Source organism: Lipophrys pholis (assembly GCF_963383615.2).
Source record: "Lipophrys pholis genome assembly, chromosome: 11".
Classification (NCBI taxonomy): domain Eukaryota; kingdom Metazoa; phylum Chordata; class Actinopteri; order Blenniiformes; family Blenniidae; genus Lipophrys; species Lipophrys pholis.
The window spans coordinates 23,332,793-23,358,810 of record NC_137631.1 but is presented as its reverse complement, the minus strand read 5'-3'; the positions used below and the strand labels follow the sequence as shown (position 1 = coordinate 23,358,810).

The window sequence follows — 26,018 nt, the reverse complement described above, 5'->3', positions numbered from 1 at the left end:
ACAAAACAGGCCTTCATCTGTGCAGCCCAACAGGGAATAACTAAGATGCTAAAATGAACTGTTGTTCAAAGAGCAATAGGATTGGGAATTACTTTAGTCCACATTGACAACATGCCAGTTCTCTATCATTTACAACGTTTCTTTAACTCACAAAAGTGTCAAAAACCAAAAGCATTTTGAAGCAACCTGACAAAAGTGAGACACACGTCCCCATGCAGCACATATCGTTCTAAAGGTGGTCTACTGTGCAATTGATTTACCTGATATATTCGGACTACACCTGGTGCGATGACAGTAAAGTGACTTAAAGCCACACTTCACAAAAAGACAACAAGAATATATTAACTGAATTCTTTTTCCCTCACTTTTCTTGCCGACTGAGTGTCTCCCGCCCTCCAATGCACTCTGACTGCAGCCGGCCTACTGGGACAATGCACTTACATAACCAATCCTTCTCTGTAATCCCAGGCTATCCTAACACCCCCCCCCCCCCCCCCCCCCCAAACCCCCCCGCTCACTCTCTCATCCCCTCCAAAACTGTCTGTGCGGGACAGGAGTGGTGTTGCATCCCCCCTCATGCCCAGATTACTATGGAAGAAGCAACCTGACCTCTTAATCTTAATCCCAGCCAGTTACATGTATCGAGCATCAAGACTGAATTGCATGGCCTCGCTCTCCAGGCCATTTCTTGACGCAAAATATTGTTGGATTTGTTAGAAGGATTTGAAACCTGAGAAGAAAAATAGAATGAGGGCTGTTTTTGAAAACACTTTAAATGTAATTTCTAGGCATAGAAACAGACAAACACACTATTCACATGTATGGACAATCCAAGGCCACCAATTAATCTATGATCTTATGAGCAGCAAATACCGGGACTCAAACTAGGAATGACTTCACTGAGAGGGCCAACCATTACCCCACTGTATAGTTAACTTGCACTGAATTTTATTTTTTTTCTACTTTAGTCTTATAATTCACATTTACTTATTTTAGTCCTGCCACAGCTGCAATTGAATGATCCTACTTTTAATGTTGGACCAGTTAAAGGTGCTCTAAACTTTTAGAATTGTCTAACAATATAATGCATAAAAACGGTCACCTTATAAATGAATAAAATGAGGTATAAGGTTTAAAAGAAAACAATAAAATGCATACAAACACTCAGATATAAAATAAACAAAGAAACTAAAACAGACTCATGCAACATACTACAATTACAGCACTTTCATTTCAGTTGTAATGAGCTGTTCAATGTTATTATGGGCCTAGGGTAAAGTCTATCTATCTATCTATCTATCTATCTATCTATCTATCTATCTATCTATCTATCTATCTATCTTTTGGTCTACATCATAAAAATGACTTTTTTTTAGTGGAAATAATCTTAGAATGAAGTCAAATGCACAAGAGAGAGAGGGAAATAATGCTTGTTTTAAAACGTAGAATTGTATGCATAAGGATTTCTTCTCTTTTTTTAATATTTCACATCTATTTTATTTAAGACCACTTTGTACAATCTGCGATTCGTGCAGAGCGCGCTCCCGCGACAAACTTCAACAACTGCGCGCGCCCCCGAGCGGCTGGTACTTAACGGCTGGCGTCTCGTCTCTGCTCTGGTTGCGGTGCCAATGTGTACAACGAGTAAACGGATGAAACACGCTAAAGACGCGTCCTCTATCCCCTGCCGCGTATTGACGGATCTATCGCTCGTGAGCTGAAGGATATTTCGTCCGAGGTAAGCGAGCAAAGTGAAACGTCTGATTTTTTTTCCCCGAAAACAACAGACGTTAGCTTCCTTCCATTAGCGCGATGCTAATGTTAGCCGCTCGTTAGCACAGCGCTACCTTAAAGCTGCGCCTCGACGCGTTTTGGCGTGTTTAACTGCGGCTTCCCTGCGGTGTGCAGTCCACTGGTGTGTGTGTGTTTGACATTGTCGTTAAGGTTTACAGAGAAGTGCATGAAAAACGCGAGGGTAGCGGCTTCTTGGCTGGTTCACACTCACGCACACACACACATACACACTCACACACACTTGCTAAGCTATCAAGTCGCCGATTTAGCTCGCCACTGTGCTTTACGGTAGGACGAGGCCTTGTGTGCCTGGGTCGCTTTCGTGCTTTCCAGGGGACGTCGTTGTCTGCCTGGCCGGACAAGGCCATTTCGCTCTCCAAGCAGGTTGGTTCGGGTCAGTGGAAACCCATCGAGGCGTTGTTTTTGTGTTGCGGCGCGGCTGGTTTCGTGGCTGCTGTGTAGGACGCGATGAGTAATGTTTACTCAAAGGAACGACCGTGGCTGCAGTCGGATCCTCCGTGACTGCAGGAGCCCGGCTGCCTGTGCATGACCTGTCTTACATGGGACGATTGAATGTCGGATCTCAGTCGGCATCGACCATTAGCGGACTCTGTTCTCCTGTTATTAGTGCACGCTTATGCCGGTCTGCGTGGCGAAAGCATTTGTTAACGTGGACACCTGTAGATGACTCTCAAGTTATCAACAAAACTAAAAGGATCATCGTCAACATGCTACAGAAGTTTTCAAATGTGGGGATCACACGAGGTCACCAAACTAATCAACTCATATCATGACAAAGGTTAAGGTGCTCAGAGCAGGTACGTGATGCCAGAGCATAAGGTCTTTATGCCCACGTTAAAGAGCTAGGGTTATATTGTACTAAGATGTTTCAAATATCAATATGCATTGGGTTGTAGAATTTGAAAGTGTTTATTTGGTCTGTGTGATTGCATATCATGATGAAGGTATGTGACTGCACTGAAGATTTAAAGCAGGGCTGTCAAACAGAAGGCCCATGGGCCAAAATTGGCCGGCAAGTGGCTCCAATCCGGCCTGCCAAACTACCAAGTAAATTGTAAATATTTCAGGGTGAGTTTGTAAAAACCTGCATTGTGCAAATGTTGTGTGTCCCCCCTGACATTTTTCAAAAAGGATAAACTTTTAAATTTAAAGGTTATTATCGCACTAGGTTACTGGTGTGGCCCACTGAAGATGGAGTTGGGCTGCATGTGGCCCCTGAACTAAAATGTGAACTAAAACACGTACGGTCAAGTTTATAATAAAAGTGCATTAGATTAAGTGCAACACATGCAGATGACGCCCTTACATCATACTCATAGTAGCATGTAGATAATAAATAATAAATAACAGGGATTCTAATGTAATTCCTGCAAATACAAGCATGCTTGTCAGCTTAACTTGTTGCATATAAAACCAATGTGGTACATTTTGTCCTGAGATGCTCAGGTTAAAGTACAGATTCATTACCAAAGATTTGGTTGTTTTGAATCATCAGTTTTATGATATTTAGTATCCGTTTGGAACAGGTGGATAAATATCTTTTGTCGATCAGTAACTTGATTTTGTATGTTTTTGTTGTGAGTTGTAATTACTTGTGGCATTTATCGCCCTCTGTTTCAATGTAAGCAGTACCGTACTGTTTTGGCATTTGTTTTGCTGTGACTAGAAATATTTAAACGTCTAATTCAGATATTTAAAAGTGGTTTAAAATGCTTTGACCATCAATCATACTTAAGCAGGGAGAAGTGTTTGTTGCATGTAAAGAACACGTTTGGTATTTTCAACCTCCTGTCAAAGTTGCAATCATGTCAATCCAAAGAAAATGGCTTCTGTGGCGATGGGCTATATTTTTAAAGCAACGAGTAAAAATCCACCAAAAGAAAGCGTGTAACGCTGTTTTAAGGAGCATTTTGTTATCAATTTTGATCGTTTCCCACTCTGTTGTTGCAGTACTGCTAAAGTGAATTACAACAAAGCACAACTGAGCCTGAGCTGAAGTGATGGGTAAAGTTTTTGGTATATCGGTGCCTGAGGCTGAGTGTTTGACATTCTACTGTGGGGATTGCACAACAGATATCACTGTGCTCAGCAGCAGGGTCTCCTGACCTTTGGATGATTGGCACTTTCAGCTACATTTGATCACATTGCTGCCTGTTTAGTGTGTGAAGATCAGGATCCCCTCTTCAGGCATTTAAGTGAAAAGAAACTTTCCAGACCTGCATGGCAATGACAGGGAGGAAAAGGTGTTTACTTGTTGCTTTGTCTTTTTTGTGCGCATATAATCCAAGCAACTGCCAAGTTTTTAACAAGCTATATTTTCTTGCAAGTATATGTAATCTCTAAAAGAATACTGCAGTTACTTTCTGCAGAACATAGTGGGATGAGGAGAGTCATGTTTCCATTACTGCTCGGCTTTTTCTGGCTACACAAAAGGCAATACATAATATTAAAAGCTTGGTCCATTTAATAAAACTGATAGACTTTCCTCATAAGCAAATGTAGGTTCTAGTGGAACATCAGTTGGCATAATGTTTACCAAAAAGGTTTCAACTTTACACACATGTAGCAGAGCTGATCTCATTTCCACATGTGAAACATGTCTGCTCGTGGAGACTTTGTTTTATGCAGTTTCTGTGGTGTCATGGGTGGTCTAATTTGTTAATACAGTTTTGAAGTTGTAACACAGCTTGTACTAATCCCAGCATGCAATTGAGCTCGTCTGTAGCGCCGCGGCTGATTTAGTTCCAATGTGTAAATTATGTCTTTATTAGGTAATTAAAAAGAAAGAAAGTCATGTGTGTGGGTTCAGAACAAAACATTTTACAGACTGGTCCAGTAATCTGTGTAATGTTGAAAGACGTGTTGACCTGGGGGCTGCACGGTATCGGGTGAACATGTAGTCAGGTTGTCAATTGTTACGATAGCGATATGATTTGCGATAATATGCACTTTAGTATATGATGTCAATATCTTCCCGGCTTGAGATTTGTTTTTCCACTTAAGTGTGTGCGTGATATTTTGTGCCATCGTAGTTGGCGTATCTGATGCGCCAACTACGATGGCGTATCTGATGCGCCATCGTAGTTGGCGCATCAGATACATTTTTTTCTTTGTTTTTAAGTTAGATTTTTTATTTTATTTTTTGCCAATTTTCAACCAAGTATAAGATCTCATGGTGGTGACCTCATAGCCGCTTTTCCCCATGAATATAGACATAAACCCTACTCACTAATACCCCTGTTGTCATTTGTAATTTTTAGGTGGATCTTAAATAGTAAAGGTGGTTCAGCTTTAGTAGGTGCATGAAAAAAGTAACAGTCCAGTCATAACATCTAAGTCTACTCGTAAGCTCACACAACTGTTGTTTTGAGTGCAAAAATGTACATATGATCGTATACCACCCAAGCAAAAAACAAACTATATATATATATATATATATATATATATATGTATATGTATATATTAGAGAGAGAGATACTTTATTTATTTTTGCTGACTGTGCAAGAAATGAACTTGTTTTGACCCAAGGGTTTTTCTGTAGCTTTTAGAGAGGCTTAGTTGTTGGGTAATGTAGCCACCGGGTGGTTTTTTGAATGCGGATAGATGTTGACAGATGCCAAGATGACAAGGATTTGTGTCACAGGCCGAAAAGACTCATCCTCATGAAATCCTCAAACTCATTAAAATGCAAGAAAGTAATGCCCCCCCCCCCCCCCCTTTTTTTTTTTTAATAAAAAAACAAACAATTCAGGTTGTACCTCCTACAGACCAGCAATGGTTGGTTTTGGCATCAGTTGCAAGTGTAGCAAAACAGAAATGAAATGGTTTGTCAACTGAACTATATAACTTTGCAAACATAGAAACATCTGCCCGTTTGCATGCATAGAAAGTCGATTTCACACTGACCTGGCATCGTTACCCCACCTTGGTGTGATTGTGTTTAATTGGAATGGAAAGGGGGGTCAGACAGACTGTTCAGAGTTGGTAGTGGGTCGGAGTCTGATTGGCAGCTATACGATTAGTAGACGCAGTATATATTTTTATGATGTATTCTTTCAGGTTGTAAAAACACAATACACGTGCAATTGCTGTCAATAGGAACACCGCCACTATTTGAGCGTGAACAGTTTGTTGAAAAATCTGCATTTTGTAGTGAAAATATTGTGCATGCACTTGCTCTTGGAGGTAATTAACCTCTTTAATGTATGTCTCATAAAAAAAATTATAATTTTATTAATCTGTTGTCATACTTTTAGTCTCAGGAGCATTCACACAGTGACGTGTCAAATTATAATTAGTTCTCACGTTCCTTGTGGTTCTTAAGTTGTACGGCTCCAGGGAGGTAAATTGCTGCTCCAGCTGCTTTTGTTGGTATGTGGCCTTTCTGTGAACTGTAAAAGGTTAGAGACTGTTGTCCAGACCACTTTGGTCTTGTATCCTCCAGAGATCATTCTGCCAGCTTCCTGTAGGTGCAGCTTTTACAGGCTGATGCATTTGGGATGAGGAGTCTGCAGCAAGGATGATGTAACCTTATGTGCATACAGACGATCAAGGTTGTAGTGTTGATGGTTTAAGGTGCCTTATCACCTCCCCTGATCTAACTTTGTACGCGGCATACCTTTAGTACCGTTAGAAAGTTCTGGAGATTTTCATCCCACTGCTCTTGCAACTTCATTCACTGCACATTTTGTGAGAGAATCTCTATCCACCACATCACAAAGATTTGCTTTTGGGTTGACATCTGGCCAGTATGGGGTCCATGTAAATACATAAAACCTTTAAGGAGTTCAAAAACTGTATAATTGCGCCACTGGCGCAATGAGCAACCCCGTTGAACTCAAGCATTTGGATATCAACCTTCATGGTACGTCAGCTGTTAGCCAGCCAATTTGATATCGCTTACCCAGATAAGATCTTCTCCTAGAGGTAATGCAACTCATCATGACAATGACTTCTCTGGTTATGCTCCCACTTACAGCTGTTGAAGGTGTGTGCTTCGGGGAGTTAATGGAACATGAGTGCAAAATGATAAGATTCAGAGTACAGTACAGTGCCTCGTACTTCAGCAGTATTTTAAATCTGATGTTTTTTAAAGTTTTGATTAATGGCTTCAAAGGGCTCTAAATACACTATCTTTGGGGGATGTTTAAAATACAAAACAGTAAATTATGCAGCTTTTTTTTTTTTTGCCATTTCTGAGAATCATCCTTTTTTAGACTACTGAACTTGTCTGAATTCATTTTAATAGATTTTATACAAGGCCGGTTGTATGTGTTGTCTTTTCCATGCATTCGGTGTCAAAGTCATGTTCAAAGTTGGCTGGTTTTTTTAATGTTCACTCCACCAGGTCATCTTGACCTCATCTACTTATCGAGCTTGCCTAAATGCACCGATGTGCTTCTGTGTGATTGGCTGAGTGGGGTGGCTTTCACCCATTCATCCAGCATTTATCTGTTAACGGGTTGTTGTTGTAATAGATATGGTTTTATTCGTACATATGAAAATGTAGATTGTACATGTTTAACCCATCTGCTTCTTAAACTGTGTCTGAAGATTGAGTCTTCACCATACTTGAGCCTAAAAAGATGTGACACACTTGAGTTTTTCTTGAACCACAGCTTTATCAACTATTTGTGTTTAGTTTTGATGTGGAGATCTGAGCCAACTTGTCATTTTGCCGTTTGTTTTATCATCTGCTTGTGGCACATGGTAAGGATGGGATATTGTCTATACTGGACATGGTGTTTCTCATAAAACAAGTACTTGTAGAGCTTTTTTTTGTCCACATTGGGCAGATCTTGCAGTGTCACCCAGCATCTTTGTGTTTATGTATAGAGTTCAGTGCTTTCTAGCAATTCTTAATTTGTCAAGAGTGTGTGTGAGTGTCTGTGTGTGACTCACTTGCCGTGTAACGGTGAGGTAATTCTAGATCTGTTACTAATGCCAAAGGGAGTCCCTGCTTGCTCTGTCACTCTTTGCATGGACGTGTGCGCACACATTGTGAACATTTGTTTCTTTGCGAAGCCATAGCTTGTTTAGTTTTGTGTGTTTCGGCATATGTGTGGAGAAGGTTTCGCCTCTGCCCTGATATCCCTGGTCTGTGTGGCTTCTCCATGGTAACAAGCTGCTTTGCTGCATTGTTCCTCAGCTGCTTCCCCCCCTCCGCTGTGGAAAAAGAAGTGACTGTAAAAGAAATGACTGAAAAAGAAATGACTACCTTAAATAAAAAGTGCATGTTCTTTTTTTGTATATTGCTCAAATGGATAGTTTTTCTAACATGTCCTGCAACTCAACAAACTGAACGAATCTTTAGAAATGTGGCTTCCACTTGCTCCAAAAGGATGCAGACTTTTCAGTGTGGTTTCCCCTATTACCTTATCTTGGTCTCAGCCTGATCAGTAGCCAAATCACTTTTAATGAGGTTTTATGACTTGTATTCAAAGCTTCCATTGTCCTGTCACACTGGTTCTGAGTTTCTCCTTTTTGGTTATAATCAACTTGTTGAAGGACTGGATAAGTGAAGAAACATCGCCAGTGACATGTTGATGCCAGGTTTGTGTCATGGTTTTAGGGTAGGAAGAGTTGTAAAATGACACTTAATTTTGTATGCCGTTTTTCAGGCTTCAGCTTGTAGGCAGGGATGTGAAGAGGGCAGCAATCTGTGGGTCAAAAATGTACCGTATTTTCACGACTATAAGGCGCATATAAAAGTCTTAGATTTTCTTCAAAATGTGCGGCGCGCCCTATGGTGCAGTGCGCCCTATGTGTGTGTTGTTGTTGTAAAGCGGACGTAGTAGTGAACACCATGAGAACGTTAAAGGGGGAAGTGTGGGCGTGGATTGTATATAAATGAACGAGTATGTGCGTTATGCAGAACATCGTTGTTTTAACAACCCTGAAAAGGGCGAAGATACACGCTTATGAAGCACAGTTTAAACTGAAGGCCATCAGCTACGCGGAGGAACATGGAAATCGAGCAGCCGCGAGAGAATTTAAGATTAATGAATCGATGGTTCGCAAGTGGAGGAAGCTGGAAAACGAGCTCCGACAGGTGAAGAAGACGCAGCTGAGTTTCCGCGGACATAAGGCGAGGTGGCCCGAGTTGGAGGAAAGACTCGAGCAGTGGATCATCGCACAAAGAACGAGTGGGAGAAGCGTTTCGACGGTCACCATTCGACTAAAAGCAGTAACGCTAGCAGAAGAAATGAAAATTGAACATTTCCGCTGGACATCGGTGTGAACCGGCCGTTCAAAGTAAGGCTGCGCGCGGCGTGGGAGCGATGGATGACCGATGGAGACCACAGTTTCACTAAGAGTGGAAGGCAGCGCCGGGCGAGTTACGCCACAATTTGCAAATTGATTGTAGATGCTTGGGCTAGCGTGTCTGCTGGCACTGTTGTTCGAGCTTTCGCAAAAGCCGGCATCATTTCCAAGGAGCCGCACGGCACGGAAAGTGACTGACAGTGAAGAAAATGAACCTGGTTTGTTTGATGGAGATTTAGCGCAGCTGTTCAATTCAGAAACAGAGGACGAGGAGTTCGATGGGTTTGATTGATGACGATTACAGGTAAAAAAAATGTTAGTACTTTGTAATCAATACTTAAATAAAGCACAACCAAACTCAGTTTTGCTCCCGCTCTATTTTTAAATACGCACACTTGTATGCTTGTGTGCGTGTGTTGTTGTAATGCGGACACCATGAGAACGTTAAAGGGGGAAGTGTGGGCATGGAACCCGCGCCCTATGAGCAGGTGCGCCTTATGTGTGTGTTAAATGCAGTAATGGCACACATAACTGAGACTGCGCCTTTTAGTACGGTGCGCCTTTTGGTCGTGAAAATACGGTAATTGGTCTTCAAGTCCATTTCCACTGCCCTAGAATGAATGTTGGCCCCCTTCCTTTTTTTTTTTCTTTTTTTTTTTTTTTTTTAACACATCTACAATAGGCAAAGGAGGCTTTTGACATGAACTAACTTTGGTATTTATATTTTTCGGTTAACTTCAGGAAGTTCCTGAATGCGCTGACTCATAAGAGAACAGAGAAACAGTGTTGTGATCATTGGAACAACCAAGGCATTATAAAATAGTAAATCTGAGGCAGGTCCTGTGATATTTATTTTAAGTGGAAGCATGAGATGGCCAATGCCTTATTTTTATTCCTTTTTACGTACCTACATTTTAGTGAAACGGTTAAAGAACAAACGGCACGCATCAACTTGTGTGGAAGTAAAGACTCTACTACGGTCTCCTTGCCTTTCTGCATCATTGAGCTCACTGGTCTTGTCCTTTACTTATTCTCAGCTAGGGGTGTTTTATAAATGAAATCTAGACATCTGCACTGCAAACACATGCTTAAGATGTAAATGGGCTGTCCATCTCCCCTCCCTCTTTCATCTCCTCCTTTGTGAACCCCTGGCTGTAGGTGATGAAGCGCTGAGGTCGCTGGTGATGAACTGCTGCTTGGTCCAGATGGCTCATTGTTGTATCTGCTGCCCTGCCCCTTTTAATAACACACTCTGGGCATTGGCTAGTGTCAGTACTGCTGTTTTATAGCTCACAGTGTGCATATGTGTCTCAGTGGGATCTCTTTGTGCCCATGTTTTTTTTTTTCTTCTTTCTTTCTCTCTGCTACTGAATTTCTGACTGCATCATGTTTATATTGTCTGGCGATAATGTGAGCAGATGTGGCGTAGCGATCGTGAAAGGAGTACAGCGGGGGCACTGTAGCATGTGCCTCATGTCTCGGTGGTAGTGACTGCAGAATCCAGGAGCCGCTCATGTAAGAATATATGTGATACATAAACGCCTGTTCCACATGAACTGATATTTTTAGTGACAATCCCAGCAACAGATACAGTTGCACAGTAGCATGGAAATAATAGAAGTTGTGGTTGGTCTATAAAGGGAAGTAAATTACAGTTTTGGTACTCTTTTCTAAAGAACGCTTACAAAATTCATTCATTTTAGTGGTCGAATCAACTCGCCATATCGGTAAGTCTTGATCGCTATGATGTAAGCCCCCTTTATAGCGATCATTTAATCTGTTTTTAAGTTGTATCCAAAGAGTTTTTCTAGATATAGATTGTTGGCACAGTTTCTTGTCACAGTACATACTGCAAATCATTTGTTCCTCACCGGGGAGTCCAGGAGGGTGCAATGTTTTGTAGAGCAGATTAAATGAAAAATATGTATCCTTTTATTTTTAAGGTTCCCGCACTTGGTGAAAGTTGGTGAGAGTAAGCCTGTGTGCGTGCCAGCATTTGGATTTACTTAATTGTTTTAAGCAAATCTATGACCAAGACCTAGAGGCAATCTGGTGGAGTTTCTTGAGTTAAAATATTAGGAATTACTGCTGTAAAAGACTATGTGCACTCCTGGCAACCTGAGCTGGGAGATTAGTTCAATGAGTAAATGATTAAAAGTAGACCTGAGTTTAAAAACATGGTTCATGAGAAAATGTCTTGCAAAGTGAGGTAGCATGCGTTCTGTTGGGGGGGGTCTAATCACTACACAAGAGCAAATGAGCAACAACAAACAAATCCAACATGTGTATATTTACATACACATAATGACTGCTGCTTCTGCTGGTGGTACTTGCCACACATTTCCTTTTTTAAACTTGTCAAAAAACATTTCTTCATTTATGAAGGTCATTTCTAGATTGAATCTCAAAATTTCAGTATCTTGCTGTGACTTTGGAGGGACGGTTGCCTCTGTGTTTAGATCAGTCCATATGGGATTGAATCCCCTGAGATGTCTTTTAACATAACATGTGAACAGCGTCGACGTTTCCCTCTCCGAGCGCACTTAGCTAGCTATCACGTTCTCTCCTGCTGACAGACGGATTCTGGCTCAGAGTTATATTTTGGGTCTTACATAGGCTTCTTTTTCCTGGGTGGCACAGTTGTGTTTTAAGGAAGTGAGTGCGTGCAGGAGAATGAGCTTGTGAAAGAGAGCGAACATTGAGCATCCTTGAGATGACTTTATAAAGTAGTAAGAGTTAACTTTTATCAGAGTAGTTGCAATACTTTTGAGCTGATCATTTATGTATATTTGGAATTTAAACATAACCCAACTTGCATTGCACACAAAGATTCAAGTGTTGTCTTTTTTTAAATTTTATTTCTTGACGTGTGACAGTGTCATGCCAAGGTTTGTCATGCAAACCTTTTGATTGGAAAGTCAGTAGAAGGACAGATTGTAAAGAAAACGCAGTGAGAAAGTGAGGTATGGTGTCAACAAGGGCAGCTGGTGGTACAGCCTGCAGCCAGACAAGGCTGAAATCTGAGACTTGCACAACCCCAGAGGCAGGCAAAGGGAGGGAGCAGAGAGGGAAACACGAAGGGGGAGAAAAAGAGTGTAAGAGTGTGGCGGGGTGTTGTGTCCATCCAGAAGAAAGAGGACAAAATATGCAGACTCGAGGCAGAGACCTCGTACAAGAAAGACTTGTGGCGAAAAGACAGAAATGCTGACGTACAGCTTGTAGTGTACTGAGGATACATACAAATTGTTAGACTCAACTTGAGGCTTGTGTGCAAAAGAAAAGCCAACATGCTCGTGGAGAAGAAAGGGTTATGTATTTGGGTAGGGAGTTGTCAGGAGAGAATAGGGAAGGGTGTGGGTGAGCATGCTCTGTTTGGACTGACATCGGATGCCGGCTCAGCTTAGCTCAGTCTTTTGCACAAATACACCCAGCAGCAGTGACACCTACTACACTCCAGGGGACGGCGAGAGCATCGCTTGGATTAAAGCACAGTGCAAGAAGGAGTCTGGGAAAGAGAGAGAGACTTTTTGTGGGACTTTCCCGTCTTTATTCACTCACAAGCCTTCTCCTCATGGGAAACCAAGAGAGTGGGGCTTGTTTCCCAATCAGTACTGGATTATTCTTGTCATAACCTCTATACATTACATTGATTTGGCTTTTCATCATATATTTTTTGTATTTAAGCTATTGGGAATAGTGAATTAAATTCTTTCCTGGATTTTTTTTTTGGTATTGAATATCTTTAATTTGGAGATTTTTTTTGGGGTGGGGGGGTTGTGGAGTTTACCTGTTAAAAATGTGGTTTTACAGTTCCTTAAAATTTGGCACGAGGACCAAAAGTGCGTGTTCCAAATGGCATAGTTATCCAGTTTGAGGAAAAACTGCAGCGAGTTGGCTAAACTGCCTTGTGTTTCCTTCTGTTCCTCGTGGCTGATGAGGCGAAGTGAGGGAGTGGCATCCTGACCACACACCAACCAACAGACTGCTTGCAGACTACATTTTAATGCGTTCAGTGTAACAGACAACTAATCTGTTCGTGTCCCAGCACTGCTCTGACCTGATTGGTCTTCATTTTTATTTAATTCAGATTGCATTTCAGTGTGACCTGAAAGGCCAGTTTGATGGATACCTGCTTTACTTGTGTGGTGACAACAGCTGTTTTGCCTGCTTACTGCTGGGCGTCCAGCAGCTGAATCAATTAATTTTTATCTTTTAGTTTTTTGTCCAGGTCCTCTGGTCTTCTCGAGTGGGCAGTTATTTTCCCAGCCATTAGGGATCTGTTTGGCCTTGCCTGGACACAGCTCACATTTTTGCACTACAGCCTTGCCCTGGACCCTCGTGAGCTCGGCTTCCTAAATGGGGGGAGCGGGAGGAAGAAATCCGATCCTCTGTTTTGTGGTATGTTTCGGGCAGCAGCGGCAGTGTGTGGTTTCCATGGAAAAGGCTGGAGAAATATGGCACAGCGAGACTGCATAAATGCTCTACCTCTATGTCTGTGGTCCAAGTGAAATCGAAGCCGGCTAGCGTAGCACTGCAAACTCCACCCTGGAACTCCTTGTTCAGACTCTTCTCATGTGTAGCCACAAGGAACGTCCACAGGACTAAAGGTGAATAAACTTTAAAATAGTAGCATAAGTGAAAGTTCACTCATTTATGGAGCCATTTACACCTTTATCATCTGTCATCTGTTCTGTGCGTTTCTGACAAGTGCCCTTGTTGCTGCCAAGGTTGTAAAATATCCTAAATTTCTGGACTAGCTGCAGCTGTCAGGTTTGTGTCCGGTTGAAAAATCTATACAGAAGTATTTTTTATTTTTGCATCCCAAGCTCCTTGTAAGTATGTTGTGACAGAATCTGTGCTGAATAGTTTGTGTGTGTGTGGGTGAGCACAGAAGATGCTTTAAGCAAGGGTTGCGTGCATGCATTGTGAATTACTCTGTATGGTGTGCATGAACACTGTGCAATGTGTATGACTGGGAAAAGAGTGGGCCATGAGTTGAGAACAAAGACTGGCATTTTTGTATCTAAGTCCAGTTTGTTTTCTGCCTCCCCCTCCACTTGTGCTCCCCATCCTTCTCCTGTCTCGTGCCTTCTTCCATATCCTTTTTTTTTTTCTATGTCTTTATCTCTTCCCCCAGTTGTTTTCTTTTCGGCTCGTTTCTTTCCTTTGGTGTGCTTATTTTCTGTTTTGTATCCTCCTTAGGTTTTTCCTTGTTTCCGTGTACTTTTAAGAGTCCCAAAGCCTTTTTTAGTCATTGGCTGGAGGCATTTTGTTTCTGTTGGTCTGGCTGAAGTCATCTGTGTGTGCAAGGCTTTTCATTGTGTGTGAATGTATGTTTATATTTTGTCTAGGTCAGGTTGCCACATGCTACAGATTAACTCTGGTGACTTAAAGTGAATGTAGTTTTTCCACAGATACACACCGTTTTTTGTTGAGCGTCCTGGATTAGGTTTTTGCTCATAAAGGTTGGATCTTGTAGTAAACTTCACATCTTCAGCGTCGACAGTGACTGTCTTAAACGGCAACCTTACTTGACTTAGGTTATGAAGACCTGTAACTTTAATCACTTCTGGAAATATTGTCATTCTTTCTGGGTTGTAGTATCAAGAAGACGAGACTCTGAGATTCTTATATTTTGTCCAGAAACCTGAATTGGACGCCTCACTCTCTACTGATTGAGAAGTTATGAAAATGCAATCTTCGCTAGTGTTTGATAGGCAGAAATGTAGACTCATTGCAATCGATTTCCAATTTCCTGTATTATGCTCTCAGTTTTGTTCCATTAGCCCACCAACAGTTGTGTTCACTTGCACTCCCTTATCGACAGCAACAATCACAGCATGTATTTTTAAAGTTATCTTAGTGTGTGTATGCCAGGCCAGCACAAGGACCACAATTAAACATGTCTTACTGTCACACCCTCACGTGTCCATTCACAACGTTTTGGCAGGTCCAGTCTCAACATGACAAAGAAATACATAAAATCAGATGCTTGAATACAGGGCACTATAGACGAGCTCAAATTATTTTAAAGCATTGGTAATGTGAGTCTCCTCCAGTTAGTTTATAAACCCTGTTGTTGTTCCACATCTCGAATCTTAAGTAATGGAAAGTCATTGTGCATCATCAACAGAATGCAGTGCTGTCTTTTCAGTTTCTCCAGCTACAAATCCACTCGCGCCATGCAGGTAGAAGCTGTTTAGAAAATAAACTTTGGTCCACTGGGTTTGTTTGCTATGTGTTGTACAACAATTCAGCATGTGGAGACAAGGCACTGAATACTCCTTTTCTGTCTTTGACAGAGTGATTTTTAGATTTTGCATTTGAGTAATTTTGATCACTGATTTAACTTGTACTGGATTTGAATGTTTGCTCCTGATGTAATGTCGGTACAAGTTTTCTAGTGTGACGCTGCATTGTTGGAGTGTTAGTGTTTGTGGTTCTCCGCGCCTCTATTTTGTCTCAGTTGATGTCGCTAAATAGTGTTTCTCCTGCTGGTAAAAGAAAAAAGAGACAACACAAGGACATCACAATATTCAAAGTGTGCAAAACACAGGAAATTAAGGCCACGGTTTCCTATCATATTATAGATATATAATATATTTTGAGAGAGATTGTTGAGATCAGAGTGGAATGAACAAATGGTATATCAAGTTTGTGACAATTCCTTGAATCAGATTAATACAGTACTGACAGTAGATTTAAACATGGATAAAATATGAATGAAGAGTGATGTGGGGAGAAGCTGTGGAGCCAACAAAGTACAGTAGCAATCAATGATTGTAGGGTTCTCATACTAATGTGCACAGCATTTCCATCACAGTAAGTGGTTTTAATGCCTTGAATGAGCATTGTTCAGCCCACGAAGGTGAACAAGGTGGGTTGTGCCCTTCCTGATCCCTTATAGCGACTTGGCAGAGTTTACACCACTACTATTAAAAACTGAACTTTCATAAGGAACTTAATATGATGGGAGCTGATTCAAGCATTTTACTAAATAACTTCAGAGGCAACCCATCTTTACCAGGCCTCACAGCAGCCAGTAAATGTTTTTATGTATTTCTAATGCCATGCTTATTTGAACTTTTCTTTCCTTTCAGAGGTCCCCACATTTCAAGAGAAGACGAAAGCCTTATTTGGAAATCTTATGGACGAAGGTGAGTATTTGTTTTTGTTCATTTCACTTTTAGCCTCTAGCAGCAGCCATTAACCAATGTCGGATCTCCAACCCCACAGTTTTTCAGATATGTGGCTCCTATCTAAAATTTTCACAAAAACTACATTTGGCTGAAACGTTTTCAATTTTTTTTAGAAATACTCTTATTTAAATTATGAAGTGTCACCTTGAAATGAAAGGTGACATATTTATGTGTCATCTTGGTAAGCAAAACATTAAATCCAAATAAATGCCTTGGAGGAAAATGGAGTTTCATTCAAAGTGGACAGAGACGCTGTCAACGATGCAGATTTACCTATGTTGAAAGCTGTCATTATCTAAATTACTAGAAATGGTTAGGGAAAGGTAAGAATTTGTAATGGTTTAAAATCTACATGAGCTCAAAGGACTTTAAATGGTGAAACAGCTTCAAATATATTATGTAACACATCATTTGAAAGTTAGATTTGTTTTCTGTCCCCAGACTTTGTAATGATGATTGCAAATCTCTGACCTGTGTGACAGGATCTATGCCACAGGGTGTGTCCTTATCTTTTTTTCTTCTTTTTTTTTTTCTATTCTTCAATTGAAACATTACTGAACACCTTTTAAGAGACCTGCAAGATGATATCTCTCCAAGTAGAGGTTTTTTTTTTTGGTTATGGGATGTTTTGTTCATCAGTGCATGTACATGAAACAGAAATCCCCCCAGAAGAATGTGTATTTTTCCTCTTCTGTTGCATCACCTGAACACCAACAACTGTGCTCTCAGGCGCTGCTCGTCTGAGTCCTTCCCTCCACCCCCTTCACACAAAGCCGTATGTGCTCCTCTTCCTCCCCCTATCTGGTTAGCTGAGTCACTCTTTCTGTCTCCTCAGCCCTCCTTTAGTCTTGTTTTTACTTCCTCCTCGCTTTGCTTTGTTTTACATTTTGATGTTGAATGTATTTATAATGACTCTGGGGAAGAATCATCCCCCTAATGAGCTGCTCGTGGTGTTCTGTATCCACATTGTTGAAGGTAAAGCCCACAAGATTTATAAACTCTAAAAACATGAACATAAATGACATTTTCTAAGCCTCCTGCTCACAACAAAAGGGTGCTGCCAGTCTTTGCTTTGCTGTTATCTCAACAGTATCGTCTCCTTGACCCCTCCATGTACCGGCCAACCAACTGATGCTATGTTTATCCCCCGAGGCTCTTGTTTTGCTGGGCATGTTGCAGCTTGTTTATAGCCTTATGTACAGCCTGCTAACTGTAGCATTCTCGCTAATGCGATTTAAGCAAATGTTTTTGACCAAAGGTAATGTTCAACCCAGAAAACGACAACAGAATATTAAAGCCGCAAGCAGCCCCGATTCTCGCGCTCTGGCCCAATCATGGCCTCTGGAAAAGGTCATTTATTTTGAGGGAGTTTGGGTTCTTGTTTTGAAAGCCAGCAAGCCCTCATCTAGCTAACCTCAAAATATCACTTTTGAAGGCAATATATAATTTTTTCATTATCAAGGATCTTTATTCTGAAGGACTGTGGGGCTTTTATTTTGAAAGTCAGGACTTACAGGTGGACTGGTCACAGTTTGTTCTGCAATTCACACCCAGTATTGCACTACACAGTGTTCTCCCAAGCTGCAGTTGGTGACATCATAGCGATTGGGGGAGAAGGGGCATTTAAACTAACATTTTGGGAAACAACTCCCCAGATTCCATATTTTTAATGCTTCTAATCTGCTCGCTTTATAAATAGGAGTCGCGGTTTAGCCACAAACGCCACTTATTTGAGGTGTTTGATCGGGGTGGTTTTTTCCAGATTTTGAGCGTTTTCCCATGTATTTCAATGAGCGTTGATCACTAATAAAATCCAAACTGCTCAAATTGTACACCTATTTTGATCAAAGTGACTCCTCTGTCATTTAATAGTGCCTTTAACACTATTAAATGATTCGGAGGCCTGAAAACAACTGATTCTTCAAAGTGTCTTTCTAATCAGATTTTATTCTCAGTTTTCATATAGTGATTCTGTCGAGACCTGCTTCATGGCCATAATTTGTGCCAAGATCCCACACAGCTCAACAAATCTGAAGTATTATCACATCATTGACAACTAGACTGTTTTTTTTTTTTTTTTTTTCAAACATTTCTGTGCTCCAGTGAACATCAGTGGCTCATGATCCTCTGGTAGAATTCAGATAATTTGTTGACGATATAATTACTACCAAAAACGTAAGACGATCCTAGTCCAAACAACATATTCGTTCTACGTCTACTGGAAATGGGAGGAGCGCCTCAGCCTATTTTATTTAATCTTATTTTATGAACAAAAAGCAAGCTTTTCTGGCCTCTTGGTTCAGGTCCAATTTGTATTTTCGCCTGTGAGGTCCGTGTGACTCGGTTGTCCTTTCACTAAAAGTTAGTATTGTATTTGACTATTTAAGGCTGCTGAGATTGGCGTGTTTTAGGGATGCAAACAATTAGTTACTCTACCAGACTCCACACGGGAAAAATTCAAAATTCAGAACACAGTCTTATTTGTTGATGTACATCGCTAATATCTTGTCAATACCTTTCACAAGGAAATTCATCATTACACTCGCATTTCCAGCATTTAAATTTCGCTGAACATCCTCCGGTTTGTTGACATCTTAGCGGTGACAGAAACACCTGAACAAGATCCCATTTGTACACTCGAACGGGAAAAATGATGGCTGCTGCAAGTGATGTTAAACATAATTGGGCCAATTTGACAGCATTTACCCGTGTGATCCTGCACAGTCTGACAAGCTAACGTCTCCACAATGACACAGCGCTCATTTCTGAAATTCAAGGTTTCCTTCTTTAATCCAGGGAACTAGTCAAAGTAGGTTTGTCCAAACAAGCATTCGTTGTAATATTAGTTCTTAACTTTAGCCTGATTACCTCTTCGGGCCTTTAGCAGTCGTGCATGTTGTGGGATGACGTCTCCGTGTACTCTGGAGAGACTGATCAGCCCCACCCAAAGCACACAAACTTTGTCTCCGCTACACACAGCTGCCAGCTGGTTGCTGTTTCTGCCCTTCTCATAGTAGATCGATGGCACTGTTATTGTTGGTCTGGGTTCTCAGTCTGGAACTCAAAAACCGAAAGAGCCAATTTTGCTCCCCAACAGTTAAAATTTGTCTGGGTTTTTGTGTATGTATGTATGTATATATATAATTTTTATAACATTTTTTAACCTTCAAATTGAAGATAACAGTTATGACCTTTTAAATAGTTTATTTTTATGTATTGTAGTACATTGCATTGATGAATTTAAGCATTTAAAAACCATTGACAGTGCATTACTATTTTATTTTTGAGTGGTTTAAACATCTTCACTTCACACAGCTGGTTTATCATGTAACTGCCCTCCTTGTAACAAACACACCGAGCCAATGAAAGTACAATAAAGAGATCTATTTATATACTTTCTTTTTTGGTGAAACGTCCAGAGAGGCTCTAGTGCTGGGTTGCAGACCCCAGGTTTAAGTGTAGGAAAGATACGATTTGACACTGAATAGCAACACAGTTAGATTTTGATGCTTTCTAAATTTGGTTTCAATCGTATTTCATTACGGATATGTTATGATACAGCCATCCTACTTTATTCTAAACAATCCAATTTAATCTAAATTAGATTTTTTTAGCTATCAAGACCTGGAATGAATAAGATTGAGCTTCCTTTATTTTCTATGGTAAATAGTCTTTAGGTCGTGTTGGTCTATTGAAACTTCTCAGAGTTGAATATTTCCGTCTTGCATGCGAGCTGACTGTGACCCTGGCCTTGGCCTTGGCCTAGCTCAATGTCCTGAGCTAAATCTGTCCCATTGCTCTCGGTGCCGCCGCTGCTGCTAGCAAGCTAGCCAGCTAAGAAGTCCTATTAATAGCCGCTCGGGCAGTATCTCTCTCACAGCACATGTGTTTACACACAGGCCGGCGAGTGGACAGCTACCTAATACGCCCTTTGATGAGATCCACCTTTTCCCTCTGCAGTTGGCACGAGCGTGCATGCAGGGGAGATTTACCCGAGCAGGCCTGCCTGCCTGCTGGCAACACCTCCAGCAACTGATCCCCAAGCCAGAGCCACGCTTACGCAAGTTGTGATGTTGTATATAAAAGTAGTGCGTTTGGCATTCACCGGTACTTTGTTTCGCCAGTAAAAGCCTGAAAAGGCTTTCTTTGTCGGAGCATTAAAATGACTTGTCTTGTTCAAAAAAAAAAGTTTTATTTAAACTACCTTTCACACTGAACTGATATGCTGTAATCACAATCATGATACTTCATCTGCAAATAATGAAAAACTCAAAAGGTGGAAATCAGATGAGTTCCTGCGGTGGCCCCTGTTTTAAAATCTGAGCGTGTTTAATTTTACACCTTTTAAATTTGAGAATTAGCTGGGTCCATTTGAGGGTCTGAGCAGGCTGGCCAGAAACTTGATTTGAGCGATTGATCCTGCATTTTGGCCAAATAAAGTGACCAACACAGAGAATGGTGTTTTGGTGATTTTGCCATGACATGTATGATGGCCACTCTGAGGGGACAAAGGAATTTCCAGCAGATGCAGAGGGCAGGCAATTCCCAAATTATTTAAGGTTTTCTACATCCAACAATTTAACAGAAAAAAATCAATCGGGACCAGATAATATATAGCAGCTCAAAAAAGGTATTATTTTGTATACCGTGCCTGCTGTTCTGTAAAACCGAGGAAACTTCAACCACTACATTCATTCTACAGATGAGTTGACAATAGATCAGTGCATGGCATTTGGAGATCACATCTAAACATTGCACCATTTCCAGTGGTAAATATTCATTTATTTCCTGCTCGTGTCAAAAGCCCAATACATAAGAGTTTATTTGGCCCGAACATCTTATTAACCATTATTGTCAATGTCTGGCACATGTGTTTTACAGAGAGAGGAGATGAATATGAGGGGAGAGGAACAGGACAAGTCTGAATGTGCAGACTTCATCGCCAATCATGGTTTTGGGCAGAAAGCAGTGTTTTGGGTGTCCACCCCAAAAAATCTGGGTGTCAAAGATTTGTGGGATCAGCGATCGTGGGGCTGGCGGGAGTTCCAATTATTAAAAAATTAAAAAAAAATAAAATGGATGGAGATAGACCATAAATACTGGACTACTAAATACTACATTGTGACATGTAGATTTGCTTCCTAACAGTAATATAGTTCCGTTTCTCCTTGACATTTTTGCTGATGCATCCAATGTACTTTCTTTGCTTTAAGAAGTTGTCTTTTTTTCTTTTAAGGTAATAGCTGATTTTCATTGCCGATATTTTTCACTTGTACCTGTAACTACCTGACTCGCCTCACTCCAAACTTCACTACATGTACTTATTTATGCCCCCTGTCGTTGACACATTGCTTCTAATTGAACCCCTAAACTCTGCACATGCAGACTCAGAACTCTGAAATAGTTTTTATTATCCTTTTATTTCTTTTTAATTGAATATTAGATGCTTATTTATCTGCAGGCCACCTATAGCTCAGTCCTAAGACCTCAGTATGTCATAGTCACACATAAATTGGTGATGGAGCAAGCATGATTGTCAATACTTGTATCAAAATCAGCATTTTCACAAGAAAGAATATTTTATTCTTCAATTAAAAGCATGAATGATGTGCAGTTATCCAAACATGTCAACATTTTGGAAATGAAAAATTAGATCAGTTATAGGTTGCATAGATTTAGTCCCACCTATGTGGATTCTGCAGATAAAATTCCTCAGCATTTTGGAAAGAAAATTGGCCAAACTTCGTCCCCTCTGACTCATCACGATGCGTTCAAATGTCGGGGCAGAGAATTACGAACCAATCAGAGGCCGCCTTACAAATAGTATAGACCGCATGGTATCAATCGACCAATCACGTTGCTTGTTACTTGGCATAATTCAAACCGGAAGTCAGTTGCAAGTTGCGTACTTGAGCCAATAATTTGCTATATTTTGGTGAATAAAGATTACTTTAAGCAAAATTCGATGGTGACAAGTAGTGACGGTCATTATATATATTTTATTTATATATATTAGGCGGCTTGAGCAACACGTCCGCTATTTTTTCTGCCGTCATTTTTCTGAAAATTGACCGTCCAAATGACGGCTGTACCGCTCGCTGCCTCAAAACCATTTTGCCAGTACACAATCGGATCCCCAAACAGAACGATTGTACCACCGAGCCTGCCTACTACTCGCATTCGCCCAGTACTAACGTCCTACTCAAATCTAAACTCTGCTGCATCACTCCATAACCTCATCTCTCGCTCTGCCGCCTCCTTCATCTGTGCAGAGCCACTCTCCCCTTTCTGCCTCTGTTCCACAGGCCATCCCATGCTTCACCACAAACTTGTTACCAAGGCAACCACACAGCACGATGGGAAACAGTACACACACACACACCCATCTCAGTTCACTGTACTGTCTGCCTGTCCTTTATCGGTTAAGGAGCCCTGCTCATGCTTGTTGCAGGGAGAATAGAGGAGCTGCACACGATGGCTTCTGCCCACTCAATTACTGAAAGAACAGTCATGATGTTTGTTTATTACCGTGTGTCTTTCTAAAGCAGAGGAGCAGCGTGGTTGCTTCCGTTTATTTATTTCTGTTGGTGATGGTGAGCTAATATATTTAAATGATTCAAATTTCCTGGTTTTCTCTGGTGCTGGTGATGAAAGTGCGAGATGAGCATCAGTCCTGCTCGTGTTGAAGTGTGGTAGGATGACTGGTTTGGAGCGTGCACTGTGGGCTGAGGTTGTTTAAGTGTGATGTGGCCCTCCTATGTTTCACATCTGCTCATCAGGTATATGAAAGGATGAAGTCCTGCTGGTCAGATCTAAATCTTGTATAATATATTTTGATGTAATATAACACTTCCTCTCCCTCTCTCTCTTTCTCAAAAACCAGAAATGAGTCGCCAGACTGCCACCGCGCTGCCCACAGGAACCTCCAAGTGCCCCCCCTCTCAGCGCGTGCCCACCCTGTCTGGCACCACAGCCTCAAACAGTGACCTGGCCAGTCTGTTCGAGTGTCCTGTCTGCTTTGACTATGTCCTGCCCCCCATCCTGCAGTGCCAGTCCGGCCACCTGGTATGTCAAGTTGAGATCCTGAAAGAATTTCCGATTACTACCAGAAGACTGGTCTTCATAGCCATGATCATTATAATTGACTTTTAACTGTTATGGCATCGGTCTAATGAGGGTAAATATCTCCTCAGCTCCAGTGTCTCCCCTATTCATGTGAATAGAAGAAGATCAGGGCTCATTAAAACCACTTGGAAGCTGTAAAGTCATTGGTATTTATTCATCATTCAAGTATGAGCAAAGTACCCTTTTAATGTGCAGGATTCGAATTGCAACTTAAGTTTTTGTACCTTTTCCTTGTTATTAGCTGCAGATTTTATGAGCACGACAGTAAGTATAAAAATGCCGACATTGATCTTTATATTAAACGAAACATCAACAAAAATATGAAAATGGAACCAGTTGTTCAATCCCAGTATTGGCAAGGTCCAGATATTTTTGTCTGCGTGCAAAAATTATACATGTTTGAAAGAGTTGGTATAAATCCGAGGTATACCTATTCAAGATGGAAACGAGGAACTTTCCTCTAGGATTAGTAAAGTATTTCTACTCTACTCTCTGACATATCGTTCTTAAGCTATCCTCACAGTAGCTTGACATTCTGCTGCCAATAATCTGGAGTGTGACTGAGGAAATAGTTCATGTTAAAGGTCGAGCTGTCGGGTTCGATGATGTGCTCAGTATTTTCCTGATGAATGAGTTTGTCCTGCGCTGAGCTCACACAGCTCTCATAAATATGAATCGGTAAGACTGCTGTAAATGAAAGCAGACGTCGGCGAGACGGTTGACATTTTGGCGAGACGTAATAATCCACATAATCTGTTCCCAGGTATGCTCCAACTGTCGGCCCAAGCTCACCTGCTGCCCCACCTGCCGAGGTCCCCTGGGCTCCATCAGGAACCTGGCCATGGAGAAGGTGGCCAACTCGGTCCTCTTCCCCTGCAAGTACGCCTCGTCGGGCTGCGAAGTCACCCTTCCACACACCGACAAGACGGAGCACGAAGAGCTGTGCGAGTTCCGGCCGTACTCTTGCCCCTGCCCCGGCGCCTCCTGCAAGTGGCAGGGCTCCCTGGACGCCGTCATGCCTCACCTGATGCACCAGCACAAGTCCATCACCACGCTGCAGGTCAGACACGCTTCCTTCACTCAGACAATAGCTGTGTGTGTGTGTGTGTGCGTGTGTTTTTGTGTGTTGAATGAATGTGCACATGAATTAAGCTGAATTATGAAGAATCTTTGTAGGGATCCTGATTTTAAGAGCGCCCTCTGCTGGACCACGAAGCGTATCACGTTTATACTTCACTGTGAGAGTTTTGTTTTGTTTTGTTTTCTGAAATAGTTCTGCAAAGGTTTTCCTGAGTGAAATAAAGGTGAGCTCAACAGGTGCTCACGACGTTAAGTATTTGTATTATTAATGCAAGATTTTCTTCACATCACTTGCTTCTAAACAGAACACATCTTTGCACATTTCAGTACTTCTGTTGAATTTTAGCAGCTTTCTGAGGATGTAGGTTCTTTGTTTCTCATTAGTTTATGTTCTTTTGACCGCAGTCAGAAAAAAAAAAGTTGCTGCTTCTCAGCGGCCTTTTCTTGGAAAATGTAAACAACAAAACAATCCGCTCCCGCTCCTCCAGAAACAGTCGTGTAAAAAGACATTGAAGACGATCATGACCAGGAGCCAACATTAAGCGGTTGTCCTGTGTGTCTCTGTCCAGGGCGAGGACATCGTGTTCCTGGCCACAGACATCAACCTGCCGGGCGCGGTGGACTGGGTAATGATGCAGTCGTGCTTCGGCTTCCACTTCATGCTGGTGCTGGAGAAGCAGGAGAAGTACGACGGGCACCAGCAGTTCTTCGCCATCGTGCAGCTCATCGGCACCCGCAAGCAGGCCGAGAACTTCGCCTACCGGCTGGAGCTGAACGGGCACCGGCGCCGGCTGACCTGGGAGGCCACGCCGCGCTCCATCCACGAGGGCATCGCCACGGCCATCATGAACAGCGACTGCCTGGTGTTCGACACGTCCATCGCACAGCTGTTCGCCGAGAATGGCAACCTGGGCATCAACGTCACCATCTCCATGTGCTAAGAACTTTTCCAGAGAAGAGCGTTTTAAAAAGTTAGCTTGTTTAGGGGCATTTTTCAGGGGGTCAAACCAGGCGTGACCTCGCGGCGCCCCCTCCCTCCACACCTTCTCTGCCTCTCCCTTTGAGATGTGGAACTTGGACTGTCTGCTCAGGCAGCCGTGGAGGTCCCGGGGGTGAGACGGACGGACGGACGGATGAATGAGTGAATGGATGAGTGCAGGAACGGATAAATGCACAGGCCCAGCTGCAGCGGTGGCTCTGGACTTCTACACTTTAGCATATGTGGGACTCATGCACACACATGGCGTCTCATCCTCTGTTGGTCACAGGCAAGAAAAACAAACTGCGAAGCTGTCAAGACTCGTTTCCTGGCCACGCCTCTCTTCCTCCCACCGCTCTTGTTTTAATGTCTTTCCTCTCTTCTCCCCCCTCCCACTCAGATATCTCGCACGCTGCAGCTCTCCTCCGGCTTGTAGCTCGCCGAGGCTTCAGGCCGTCCGGAGGGAGGCTCAGCACAGACCGCACCTCCGTACCTTCCCCCGCGTCACCGTCGCTCGCAGTGCAACCACAGTGAACCCAAAGTCCATTAAGATATTT

General features: G+C 42.0%; 1 protein-coding gene across 2 annotated transcripts; it reads left to right on the top strand.

The window, feature by feature from the left end:
• The first annotated feature begins 1,573 nt into the window (after positions 1–1,573).
• Positions 1,574–26,018, top strand: siah1 (siah E3 ubiquitin protein ligase 1). Of its 2 annotated transcripts, none has more exons than XM_080474927.1 (5): positions 1,574–1,738; positions 16,179–16,235; positions 23,161–23,342; positions 24,166–24,462; positions 25,052–26,018. In XM_080474927.1, exons 2-5 carry the CDS (start codon positions 16,226–16,228, stop codon positions 25,421–25,423), a joined length of 861 nt encoding a protein of 286 aa, XP_080331053.1. In that variant the 5' UTR covers positions 1,574–1,738; positions 16,179–16,225; the 3' UTR covers positions 25,424–26,018. The 2 variants fall into 2 exon arrangements, with proteins under 2 accessions (XP_080331053.1, XP_080331052.1); XM_080474926.1 differs by lacking the exon at positions 1,574–1,738 and adding an exon at positions 13,069–13,685.

Excerpts from the sequence above, each read along its gene's own strand:
- siah1 (XM_080474926.1), top strand. The coding sequence starts at position 13,568 with ATGTCTGTGGTCCAAGTGAAATCGAAGCCGGCTAGCGTAGCACTGCAA. Across the intron at positions 13,686-16,178 it reads GAACGTCCACAGGACTAAAG|AGGTCCCCACATTTCAAGAG; the intron begins GTGAATAAACTT and ends CTTTCCTTTCAG. Across the intron at positions 16,236-23,160 it reads TGGAAATCTTATGGACGAAG|AAATGAGTCGCCAGACTGCC; the intron begins GTGAGTATTTGT and ends CTCAAAAACCAG.